This window comes from Diadema setosum, chromosome 1 (assembly GCF_964275005.1).
Source record: "Diadema setosum chromosome 1, eeDiaSeto1, whole genome shotgun sequence".
Lineage (NCBI taxonomy): Eukaryota > Metazoa > Echinodermata > Echinoidea > Diadematoida > Diadematidae > Diadema > Diadema setosum.
This window is the reverse complement of record NC_092685.1, coordinates 50120833-50133171: the sequence shown is the minus strand read 5'-3', so window position 1 is coordinate 50133171 and position 12339 is coordinate 50120833. Positions and strand designations below refer to the sequence as shown.

General features: G+C 37.6%; 1 protein-coding gene across 1 annotated transcript in view; it reads left to right on the top strand.

The window, feature by feature from the left end:
* LOC140244927 (lysosomal-trafficking regulator-like) overlaps positions 1–7716 on the top strand; it is a 100078-nt gene extending 92362 nt beyond the window's left edge. Inside the window, exons 44-49 of the mRNA XM_072324571.1 lie at positions 658–756; positions 1373–1515; positions 2884–2990; positions 5540–5726; positions 6234–6302; positions 7087–7716. Coding sequence (XP_072180672.1) covers positions 658–756; positions 1373–1515; positions 2884–2990; positions 5540–5726; positions 6234–6302; positions 7087–7297 — 816 coding nt within the window. The 3' untranslated portion in view covers positions 7298–7716. The remainder of the gene's footprint in view (positions 1–657; positions 757–1372; positions 1516–2883; positions 2991–5539; positions 5727–6233; positions 6303–7086) is intronic.
* Positions 7717–12339: the final 4623 nt, after the last annotated feature.

Genomic DNA, 12339 nt, shown 5'->3' with positions numbered 1-12339 from the left:
CATTAGATCTCTATGAATTCTTGCATTGGCTGTGAAAGGTACACACATTGTATTGTGCAGTGGTCTCTACAAATTTACTTCTTTCATGTATTTCCAAGAATATTATTTGAGGTTAAATTCATTTAATAAGCACCTTTGATATTTTTAGCATGATAATCATACCTCCCTATCAAACTTAACTGTTGTATTATATTCATGATGCAGACATTTGGAGTTTGTACCTTTGTTGCTGTAAATGAGCCCTTGAAGATTCAGTATACTTATTGTTAGCTGATTACTTGATGTTACTGTACAAAATAAGTCTGGTTACAGCTAACAAGTATCAGTTGTGCTGTTCTCAGCTGATCCTTGCAATTAATATGACAGAACCAATACCTATATCTTGCACCAGTTTTACTCACAGGATGTGTGGAAAACAAAAAAAGTATAAAATGAGTATTAATGGTAATGATGACATCATTAAAGAGCAGCTGTCTGTCATCTTGAAAGTGACAGTGACTCCAGAATAATGGCATCGTGTTGTCATGGAAACAGGTGAAGATAGTTTTATGATGGTGTTGGCTGGCTGACATATTTTGAGTTAGAGCTGAACTCTAAGAATCAAATGAATGTACAATTGTAATCTTGTGTGAATCTGTTTATAATGTTATGTTCTAGATCACAACGTGTAGTTCTGTGTCAGACTGTCGTTTGATGTTCACTGGCATGGCGTCTGGGATCATCATTGCTTACCCAATCAAGTACAACCCAAACAGGGTGAGACAGTAAACCCACTTTGTGTATATAAAAAACAAACATACATGTAAATATACTCACTCACAATTTCCCTTGAACTGCCATATCTCTGTGAACACTTGTGTACATCAAAATATCAAGTAATGACTACAATGTATGTAATTTATTATGAAGGAGCATATTGCTTTGTTGATGATGCTGTTCCCTCTGCTGCAAAGGTGCAAGGTTTAAAACTTTGATTTTCTTTTACATGAAGTGACATATTGAAAATTGTTAGTATGATATTGTTCTAGTGGGGTGCAGTCAAGTACAACCTGTATGTGAAAAGTTTTGATATGAGTTCAACTGGATTTCATTTTTTAATTTGTATATAGTAGTATATTTTTCTGTGAGCTGTTGATTGGCCATCTGATGTATACTTTTACTGTGTCTTGTCTGTATCCTCTAGAACCCTTTGCTGGGTAACCTTGCTTTGATTATTGTGGTACTACAGGAGTGGAATAACACCACAATTGTGTCATTCAAAAATACTCAGTTGCATTTATTTCATTGATGTTGGGTAAAACAAGTTGCTTTCCCATCTTTGACCAAAGAGAAGAGTGTCAGTGAATCATTTGTTTGTTTGTTCACCACACAGCAAAGCAACATCGAAGTGACGAAACCAATGGTGCGCCTGGTGGGTCACACAGGACCAGTGACATGTCTGTGTGTGTGTCGGCCATACAGCATTCTAGTCAGTGCTAGTGAGGACGGTACCTGTATCATCTGGGACCTCAACAGGTTAACAAATTAACTAATCTCTCTCTTTCAAAACATACGTGAGCATGAGCTTAACCCTATTCTAACTGGGCTATTTGAGACCAAGTTTTTACTGGGGGGGGGGGGGGGGGTCAATTTGACCCCCCCTTCAGATCTCGGCCGCCGATCGCGCGATCACCGCAAAATTTTGCCTGAACATAGAGCTGGATGTCAACTACAAGATTACATGGTCATACAATAGAAAAATGTTGATTTCATATTTTTTAATAAATCAATTATGCAAATTAACGCATGAAATCATATTTTCACCTATAACTCCATCAAAAAGACTGAAGGATTATTAAATTTTTGTGTCAGAGTTCCTCAAGACATATCAAACAATTTTCTTGTAAAAAAAAATAGCGCAATCAAAATCATTTTCTTTTGTTTTTTATTGTTTTGTTAATTTCTTATGTATTTTATTGTTTTTTCGATCTTTTGTTTTCTATTGTTTTTTTGCCAAAATTTGTTGGAGGCACTTTTTCAAGCTTATCTACATTAGAATTGATTTATTTCAATATTTAAAAGTTGAAATAATCTAATTTATATCAATTAAACAAAAAAACACAGTTTCCATTGGATTTGCACACGAAATCATGAATTTGAGCGGTTTTTGGGTTGACATGCATATGCAAAACATTGCATAACTTCAGAACGGTGTACCCGGACATCGCAAATTTGGTCTCAAAATATGCGAGAGACTTCAATGAAAAAAGTCATGAAACGACGCGGCAAAATCTTCGCGCGTTGCGGAATCGTGGCGCGAAACGTCGAGGGGGGGGGTCAATTTGACCCCCCCCAGTTAGAATAGGGTTAACTTGTACATGCTTGGCATCCAATAATAGCTTTAATTAAATTACTGAATTCTTTCGTCGAGTTGGTTGTGTTGCAGCTGATTGACAAATTGCCTTGCATCAACATAAATGCTGATACAATGCCTGTCTGAAAATTAGGACATTGTAGGTCAAGTCCACCCAAGTATGTTTGCTAGTGATTTTTATCACGTTTACTACTGAAACACTGTATAATTAGTGCTTATTTCCGTTGATGAAGGGCAATTTGTGAATCAGTAGCAATAATAACATTTGTTGTACTAACCAACCACTAATGACTGAGGGATGAAGGGGTTGTAGTAAATTCATTAAACAAACCCAAAAATCACAGTTCTTGATATTTTTTGCATAAGCCAGTCATACTGGAGTGAGTGATGGATAGAACAGGTTAACACCTGCTGTGTGAGCAGCTAGTTTTCTTGTTCAGATGTTTCTGATAAACAGACTGAGAGTCTTGATTGTGCGATATGTTGGATGATTTGAATATATGCTGGGGATGATTCTCTTCATAACACAGATTGCGGTACGTGAGGTCCCTGAAAGATGAAACCCAGCGAGGGGGTAGCGTCAACGCCGTGGCCATCAGTGATGTGTCAGGAGACATAGCTACTATATCAGACATAGGTGAGTTTTAGTTAGGATTGCCCTCATAAGTGTCAGTCTCAAGATTATTAGGATTAAACAAAATAATACATGTTCTTCTTGTTTCCCCGAATGTGCAATTCTTAATTACTCAAAACTGATCTTAAGACTGAATCACTGTGAGAGTCTCATTTACTCATTTTTCTTAGTTAAATATTCCGATCTTTCAGTAAATGAGGAGTCATTTGTTGCAACAGCAAGGTGGAGCCACTACAATATCCTTAAATCTTTGGCTAGTTTGTGGATTATTTAGATGCTGGACAATCATTGTGGTGATTGCAGTGTCCAGCACAGTCTCAGAAGGCATTGCAGAACACTCATCTCTGATATCACTGCTTATACTGTCTTTCTTTCATGTTTCCACTGAGTACACCTTACTCATGCAATTTCATACCCTGTTTATACAGAGATTGGAGGATACTGTAGATACAGCTTGATAGACTTTAGTGCCATTTTCCCTAGTTTCATAATTACTTTTTGCCTATTTTGGGAGACATTTTGACAACAAAAGTATTCTTAGTAAAACCAAGCATATCAGTATGTAAAAAAAAAAAAAAAAAAAACTAAAACTTGATTGTCTTGAGGGAGCTATAAAAGGCATTGTATATTGGTCAGTATATAAAGTTATGCCCTCAATCTGGGTATGCACCAGTCACATAATTCCACCGTGAAATAGTGGCAATTGAAATAATCATAAATAGATTATCCAGTAGATTTCAACTCAAGATGCACCTTTCAGGACTCTTACCATATTTGTCATATGGTACCAGCATTATCAAGTCAGGTGTTCTTTATTTACTTATCTGAACATTTTACCAGCAAATTTTTCAATGCATGTAGAAGGATGTTTCAAATCAATTTGTGCCTAGGTAGAGACTGTCTGTTAGACTTTTACACCGTTTTAACAGTACCATGTGTGTTATGCTGATGAGAATTCTATTGAAAGGTACATGTACCTTTTGTGCACAAATAGAGATCATTTCTCACTCTGTGCCAGCATGTCTTGACCTCTGTTCTTTCTTTTCACATAATTTAACAAAATATTCCAAGTCTTCCATATCCATGTGTGCCCAAACCAAATCATGACTTTTTATCACACTTTACTATTTCATTCACATGTTTGTTCTTTGCACATGATTCTACATATTGCTTCCTAAATACTATTTGTGACACCATCCCACCAATTCATTAGCACTCCCTTTTTTGTTTTGTTTTGTTTTTTTGTTTTTGTTTTTTGACTGATGATTTAACCACAAGTTTTACACCTGTCTTTGATTACATAAAGAATGTTAGTCACTCTGATACACCTCTCAGATAAGTGTTTTGCTACGATGCTCATGAAAATTCCATAAACATCTTTCCTGTTCTTGTGTGCTTAAGTAGACACTCTGTATTACACTGCTACACAATTTATAAAGCACCCTCTGTTTTAACACAGGAAACTTTTCATATTTTTGTCTGCTGATAAAGAAACTGTTTGTCCACCTACACAAGTATTTCACTAAATCCCCTCGTTTCTTACTCGTGACAAAATTATGTGTTTCTTTGCTCACAGAGGACTAGTTATAGGAGCAAATGTTACCCTTGTGCAGTTGTCTAGTTTTGAGGCTGGCTATTTCAAGCATGATTCACAAAGAATTTGATTTCTATGTTTTGAGTTCATAAGTGGCATTCATTAGATGTTGATTGATTGATATATTTCTTTTGCTTATTCAGAGTTTTTATTTTGTTTCTCCCCCATATTTCCTTCCCTTTATCCATGCAACATGACTAATGCACTTAAATATGTATTCTTGTGAACCATTTGTTCTGCTTGGTGATGGGGTATTGTTGATACATGGTTTGTGAACACTCACAATTGGTGCACATGTGTCCTGCGTAACTGGTGGCATACACTTTGGTCTTATCTTCATTACATTATGTTGCATATTCATCTTAAATTGTACCTTTTAATAACCATGGCCAACATCTGCGCACAATGCACCACATCTAACTCTTATGGACGCATCTTCTCAATACACATGAACATCCCATCAAATATACCCATCTCACTGGTGTCTCTTTCATCCCGCCTGATGTATCCTAACCATTGCCCCACCCCACCCATTGGACCCATCCAACTGGTACCCCACCTAATAACCCTTCCAATTGGTGCCCCACCCCACTTAATGGCCCATCAATGTGGTACCCCACCCCCCCCCCCCACCTGATTACTTGCCAACTGGAACTGCACCCCACCTGATAACCTATCCAAATGATACCCCACCCCACCTAATGACCCATCCAACTGGTGTCTCATCTTACCTCATGGACCCATGTTATTGGTGCCCCACCCACTCCTCCTTTCACACCCACCCAACTGCTGTATTGCCTCGCCCTGTTTATCCACTGTGCCCTCCATACCCAATGGCCCCGCCTAATTATTGTCACCCCACGCCACCTGCCATACTTACCTAATCTGCTGCCCTACCCCACACATTGGACCCACCCCACTGGTACCTCTCCCTCTCCTATACCTTGGTTGACACCAGTCTCTACTGATGTCTCTATGTCCCTGACAGCGGCGGGAGTCAGTGAGCTGACCCTGTGGAGTGTCAACGCCGAGCTGATCGGCCGCGTGTTCTGCCATAGCAGGATGACCTGTGTGGCCTTCTCCACGGCACCGGAAGGCGTGGCCATTAATGTCATCGCCGTGGGATGCAACGATGGCACTATCAGGTATGCTGCAAACAATTTATCAGTATCTTGTCTCCGTCTTTGTTTTTCTTCCTTATCTTTTTCTTTCTTCCTCCTCATTTTCTTTCTTCCTTTTACAAATGCCCAACAAAACTAAACCTGACTCATTTTCTTTTTTCTGTTTGTCTGTCTGCCTTTCTCTTTGTCAACACACACATACACACATACACCTTACAGAATTCCACTGTCTCTTTTATTTAATTCACATCTCAAGATTAATTTGTTTATTTTCACAGATTGGATTGCCTTTAGGGAAGCAATTTTTTTTTTGCCAGAAGTTTATAGAAACATAATGGTAATCACATGGATCCCAAATCAACAAATCAATGAAAGTTTAAAAAACGAATCTGACAAGAAACAAAAATCCTCAGACCAAAAACTCATTAACCATTTATCATATACCTTTGATGCAGGCAAAGGTCTGTGTATAGTGTTCAACAGATGTTTGAATGCATTTTGTTAAAGTGAAAATGTTTTGCTTATTTCCAGGATGTGGAGTACCCTAGATTTGAGTCCCATCAGGAACATCTCACCTGAGATGCATCGGCCCATCACAAGGTAGGGGTGGAGAGCTGGGCGCCACTGAGCACACCTTTTTCTGTCACTTGATGAAATGATTCATGGCATACTTTAGAATGAGAGGCAAGACGGCTGTAATGTAAACTTGCCTTGATGCTATGACGGTGACATGACATTTGCCTTTGCAACGAATGCTCCGGTCTTATTCTATGCAAGGACTTATAATAGGGTTCGGGTTAGGGTTGTGATAGGGTTTAATGTGTAGTTTGATGTGAGGATTAGGATTAGAATTAGGGTTATGTTTGTAGGTAGAATTTATGTTTGGCTTAGCATGCAGATATTTTATGCGAGCAATTGTCACAGGAGCAAATGTCATGGAACTGCTATGACACATAATGATGTATTCAAAGTCAGTTGCTATTCTGAGAATAATGTGGAGCATGGATTGTGTGAAGTAATGAATTGCCAAGATTACAGCACACAGATTGCTGATTGCAAAGGGTTTGAATTATTAAGTTACATATTCTTCACAGTGTGACTGTTTTCTCAAATCATGTTACTGTATTGATTGTTATACATAAAAGTGGCACATGCACTTCTTCATTTATTTAAATGAAATTCTAATAGTACTACACTCACTTGTAAAGATTCATGATATACAGTGTTTACCGATATTTTTCAGCTTCACAGCTTTTTACGATTTGTATGTGGTCATATCAATGTCAGCCTTCAAACTCATGATCTTGAAATGACAGTTGAAAGCTCAAAGTCTTATATTGTTTATATGTGCCATCTGCTTTGTGTCTTCCCATAATCCCTTTAGTTTGACCTTCAGCCATGACTCCCACTTCCTGTTCACCTGTGACGAGGACGGCCTGGTGATCGCCTGGGGAAAGAGGGACTCCAGCAAGCGAGTCCCGCGCTTCGAGGCTTTCCTGAACGCTCCCCGACAGGGGGGCGGACGAGACCTCGAGAGCAGCGGGATGCCGCCCAGACACGGAGAGGAGGGGAGGGGGAGGACAGGGTGGAGATGAGACCAGATACGTTTGACGATGCACCAAAGGATGAGTCAACAACAACAAAGACACAGACAATTCTTGATCCGTCACGTTGTCGAGCACTCCCTAATTCTCCCTGCCAAATGTTTTGCTATTGGTCTGCCCTGCAGTGTCATATTCTTCAGTGGAAGAAGTCAGCATGGAGTATTTCCAATGAATATTGTTCCACGGTCTGTGATGAATTGGCATACAGAAAAGCATCCCCCTCTCAAGAGGCAAACTAACCATGAGACAAATGTTTGTGCCACGACAAAACTAGACATTGTTTTAAAACATTAAATGAGCTAGTGTTTACAATGTCACACTGGGAGAGTCGTACCACAGCAGTGGTACTACTACATGTATCTTTATCAGTAGATGCTCCTCTGATCAAGCAAGCAGAAATTTTTCATGCAGTTTGGGGGAGATTACAACAGAACAGTCCAAGTACCAAGCCAGATGGGCTGAACTATGCCGTGCATTGTGGGGAAGAGTCTTTTAATAGATTAAATCCAAAGGTATAACCGTAGCATCGGTCAGTTCACACTCACCATGTTGTCAAGTTTTACCTGTCAAATAAGTGACAAAATAGTTCACTGGTTCGCATTTTTCCATTCATTACTAGGCAGCGGAAGGTATGAATTCATGAGAACTGCACAGAGATTAAAGTGTTATCCATGTCTAGAATTTAATGGAATTATAGACTGTGGCCTTCAAAAAATGAAAGTGAAAAGAAGCCAGTCATTCTTGGTTGTTGTTTGGTTTTTTTTATTTTCCAAGCAGTTGAGTGAATACCCTATGTTGAATACAGAGCATGGATTTCCATACTGCAGTTTGACAAGATTTTACAATGTGATAGATATTACGCCAATTGCAAGACAATGTTTTAGGAGTTCATGGGCCAAGTAAGACAGACAACAATGATATACCAGATTTGTCTAAGTCTGTTGTTTCATGTTTAAAGGACAGTTGTGTAAGATAGTCATTTTACTTTTTTTTTTCTTAAAATTTTGAGATTTGTCCCAGGTGTAATATGTTGTAACTTGTCAGAAATGATGTGACAGAGGTCTTCAGCATTTACTGAAGCCTGTGAGCCAACATTTAGACAATATGAACATTATATCATCAACATATCAAAAAGAAATATCAGATGACTCACTGCAAACTGATATCTACAAATAAATATTCCCCCACATGCATTAAGAGCTGTAACTTGAGTCCCATGCTTTCAGTGCACAGACATGACGAAAGAAGACATGACGAAAAGTCTTATCCCTGAACATTCCTGCAACATAGTTTATCCCCTTCATTGGACTGTACAGTGCATTGCCTGTCCCGCATCGGACTCATCAGTCACTCTTGAGCCTGCAGCAGATGTGAACTTCCTTAAATCTTCATTCGCCAAGAAAAGCCATACATACACATACATAATCATTGTCCTGTAGTGCTCACGAAGACTGTTACTCAAAAAGTTTCGGAATGAACAGGATTAATATGTGTTTCTGAATGTGTTTTCTACGTGTGGCGTCTCTGCACTCTCATTTTTGTTTGTTATAATCAGAGCTGTCCATGTTGGTTGAACATGTCATGAAATAGTTTGATCAACTCTGAAATAAAGAGTATTTTTTCTGCTTGTGATCATCTCAGAGCGACTGTTCTTGTATAGATAGATTTTTCTATTTTTACACATCATCGTGTAGAGATGTATTTTCGTTACATATCTGTTGTTATTTATATGCATCCAAGGATTGCTGCAGTACTTTACTTGATTAGGAATAAATTCAGTCAGGTCTGTTGTGTGCAAGGTTGAAAAGTTGTACAGACACTGACAGCTTGGCAAAAATTGTCTGTTTTTGGATTATGATTAATACAAAACAAAAGTAAAAACCCTTGCACAAGTTCATTCCTTTGTAGACATATTGATATTATATATTAAATATAATTATGTATGCAATGACAAGCTATGGCTAGGTGCTTGCTGTTAATGGCATGCTCAAGTGTGTGTGTGTGTACACTGGTATGAGAGGGTGTGTGTGTATGAATGTTTGCATGTGTGTATAATTATGTGTATATGTATGCATGTACATATAAATAAAGTTTTCAGAACATGACAAAAAATATTTTTCTAACACTCAAAGATAGTATATCTGCCAAACAGCCTGTATATAAATAACCCAAACCATCTGTTTTGCTTGTGAATAAGTTTTATATCAAAACCAATGGGTACAATGCTTTCATGCATTTTTTTTTTTTTCAATGGGCATTTGTCAACAAAAATGTCAAGTTTGACACAAGTGGTTTCTTTTCCTGGTAGAAATTCATGCACTGAGTTTGCATCATTGACAGTTTATTAGGAGCTAAATGTGAAAGAAGCAAATATAAGTCTTTATTTTGATGCTGCCACTGCCAGGCCAGGCCAAATGTCATTGAGATTTCAAGACCGCAAAATTCTTTACATTTTCAGTGTCTGATATCCATTCCATCATATTACATCAGTGGATGTGTAGTGTAGGTTAATATCTTGTACATTGTTTTGGAAGGACAAATCGTGAAAGTTTGTTTGTTTGTTTTTGGCGTTTTTTTTTAAATACATGTACAATATTTTGCAACTAATTATATTTTGCAATACTTGTTCTACATTTCATCAAAAACTATGTGTGCAAAAATGAGCATTGCAGCTAATATGAAATAATAAACGTAATGCACAGACCAAATATGTATTTTTGTACCAAATATGTATTTTTGTATATATTTTGCCTCTATTAACCGTCAAATGATAAAGGAAGGATAAAACCTTTGCTTTGTGTTACACTCTGTTTACGGGCATGGATGTATGATGTAATAGTTTTTATATATGGCATGATATTAGTTTTTCATGATCAGCCTGTAATGAGCTTTCAAGCCATTATTACATCCAGACAGGCTACATGGATGTAGACATCACCCGAGATGTCCACATTTGAGACGTCATGGAGGCAACATTATTATATCCATAATACTGTTATATTGTTTTGCCTGTGCAATATTTTAGCTGTGTATTTGCTTTTAAGCCTTTGTGACAGAGACCATGTACCAGAATTGCGTAATTCACTGCCCATGTGACGTGTAATGGAGACAATGAATTATACGTTTATGTCTGTACTATGTATGTTTATAGTAATGTACCTCCATTGTGTTTGGTATTATGCTACAATTCTGTTAAATCCAAGGGAAACCTCAGAACAAATTGTTTTAATTTATCTAAAACTCATCTTTTTTTGACAAATCATGCACATCAATGTGCTCAATTAATCCGATGATCCAAATTGCCAAACTTAGGAATTCAAAATGAAAGCTGTTGAACATACTACATGGGCATTTTTCCCCTTTAGGCATATCGAACAAAAGGGATTTTGCTCAACAGACATTTACTCAGTGAATTCGTGATTAGTGTTCTCTTGTGCTGAGCAATGCAGTGCAATTTTTATTTTGTAATTGACTGTTATGTTGTGCAGGACAAAAATAACCACAGTGCTACTGTGTATCAGTTATGCAATAAGTTTAAGTGTGTTTCTGCCAACATTAACATCAATCCCTTTGGTGGCATCAATGTTACATCTGATATATATATATATATATATATATTTTTTTTTTTTTTTTTTTGGGGGGGGGAGACTTACAGGCCACCCCCATAACAAGACTTGCCTTAAAAAGCTAGGAACTTACACCCATCTCTACCAGTTTTTAAATAAAAATCATAAGATATCAATGAGTAATTCTTTTTTTTTTAAATCCCCAGGCATGGTGTTTAAGAAGAGTTTATGACTTTTGGGAACATCATTGTAGAACATCATTTGAAAGCAATAATGGGTTCCCTAATACACAGCAGTGACTTTCATTCACAATTTTCCTGTAGTCACACAAACTGGTTCTTACCTACATTTCTATCTCTAAAGCGTGGGAGGCTATTCATTTTAACCGATCATCAAACTGCAAATGTTATTTTCATGATCTGAACATCTATGGTTTGGGGGTAAGAAAGAAACATAACATGATCATACTCGATCCAAACTGAATCAATTTCATGTACTTCATGTACTCTTGCATAGGGTTTTCAAAACGCAGACTGGCAAAAGTCACTACTAGATACCCCATACTGCAAGAGTGCAGTTTCAAGCGACTGTATTGTTTAGTAAACCTCCAAGCATGGTGCATTTCTGAACGTGTTTTGTTATGTATTTTTGCCTGTATTTTTTTTTTCTTTTTTAAAGATCAGAATAAATTCACAAGTACTAAACAACTCTCTAACCTCCTTGTTTGTCTCATGTATCATGCTTTAGGAGAGAGATACATGTATATCAAATGGTGCTACAAGTGTGTTCCATTAAAAGACTGAGGTCCTATGGAGTGTAATACTGATTTCACCAGTAGTGGATATGATGCACATGAAGGTAAGGCAGTTTTATTGGTCACAGTTGTTTCCATTGATACATATTTAACATTTGCTATCTCATATCTGATTGACCACATGAAGACCGCGGTAGTTTAGCTAGTGGTATTAGAAATGTTAATGTAATAATTTGATGGACTTAACAGATCTTGCTCGCGAGAGTATGACGGAGCTGCCAAGTACAACTGTAGTATGTTTTTTCATTCATCAAAAATGTTCGAACAATCAAGAAAAAAAATAACTAATTTCTGAAAATTGATTTGGCATGCATGGTACGTGCAATTTTCAAATCCTGGTATGATAGACCCACAGCCAACAGTGTCAGGATATTGGGTCAACCTGGTTGATTTCCTGATACAGTTGAAGATATGTCAGAAAGGAAGCAGAACACTTTCAGATCCCCCCCCCCCCCCTTTCTTTTTTTTTTTGCTCTGGCTATAGGGTTCTCTACTGTAAAACCAGAAATTTTCTCCCAATATCGCAAGGAGCCAAGATTTGTAATGGCCCACAAACGATTGCCCTGTCACTGTACAGGCATGCTAACCTGGAAACATTTAACTGCACATTACTTGAATATGAGACCATTCTGAAGCAAATAATTTTCACACAA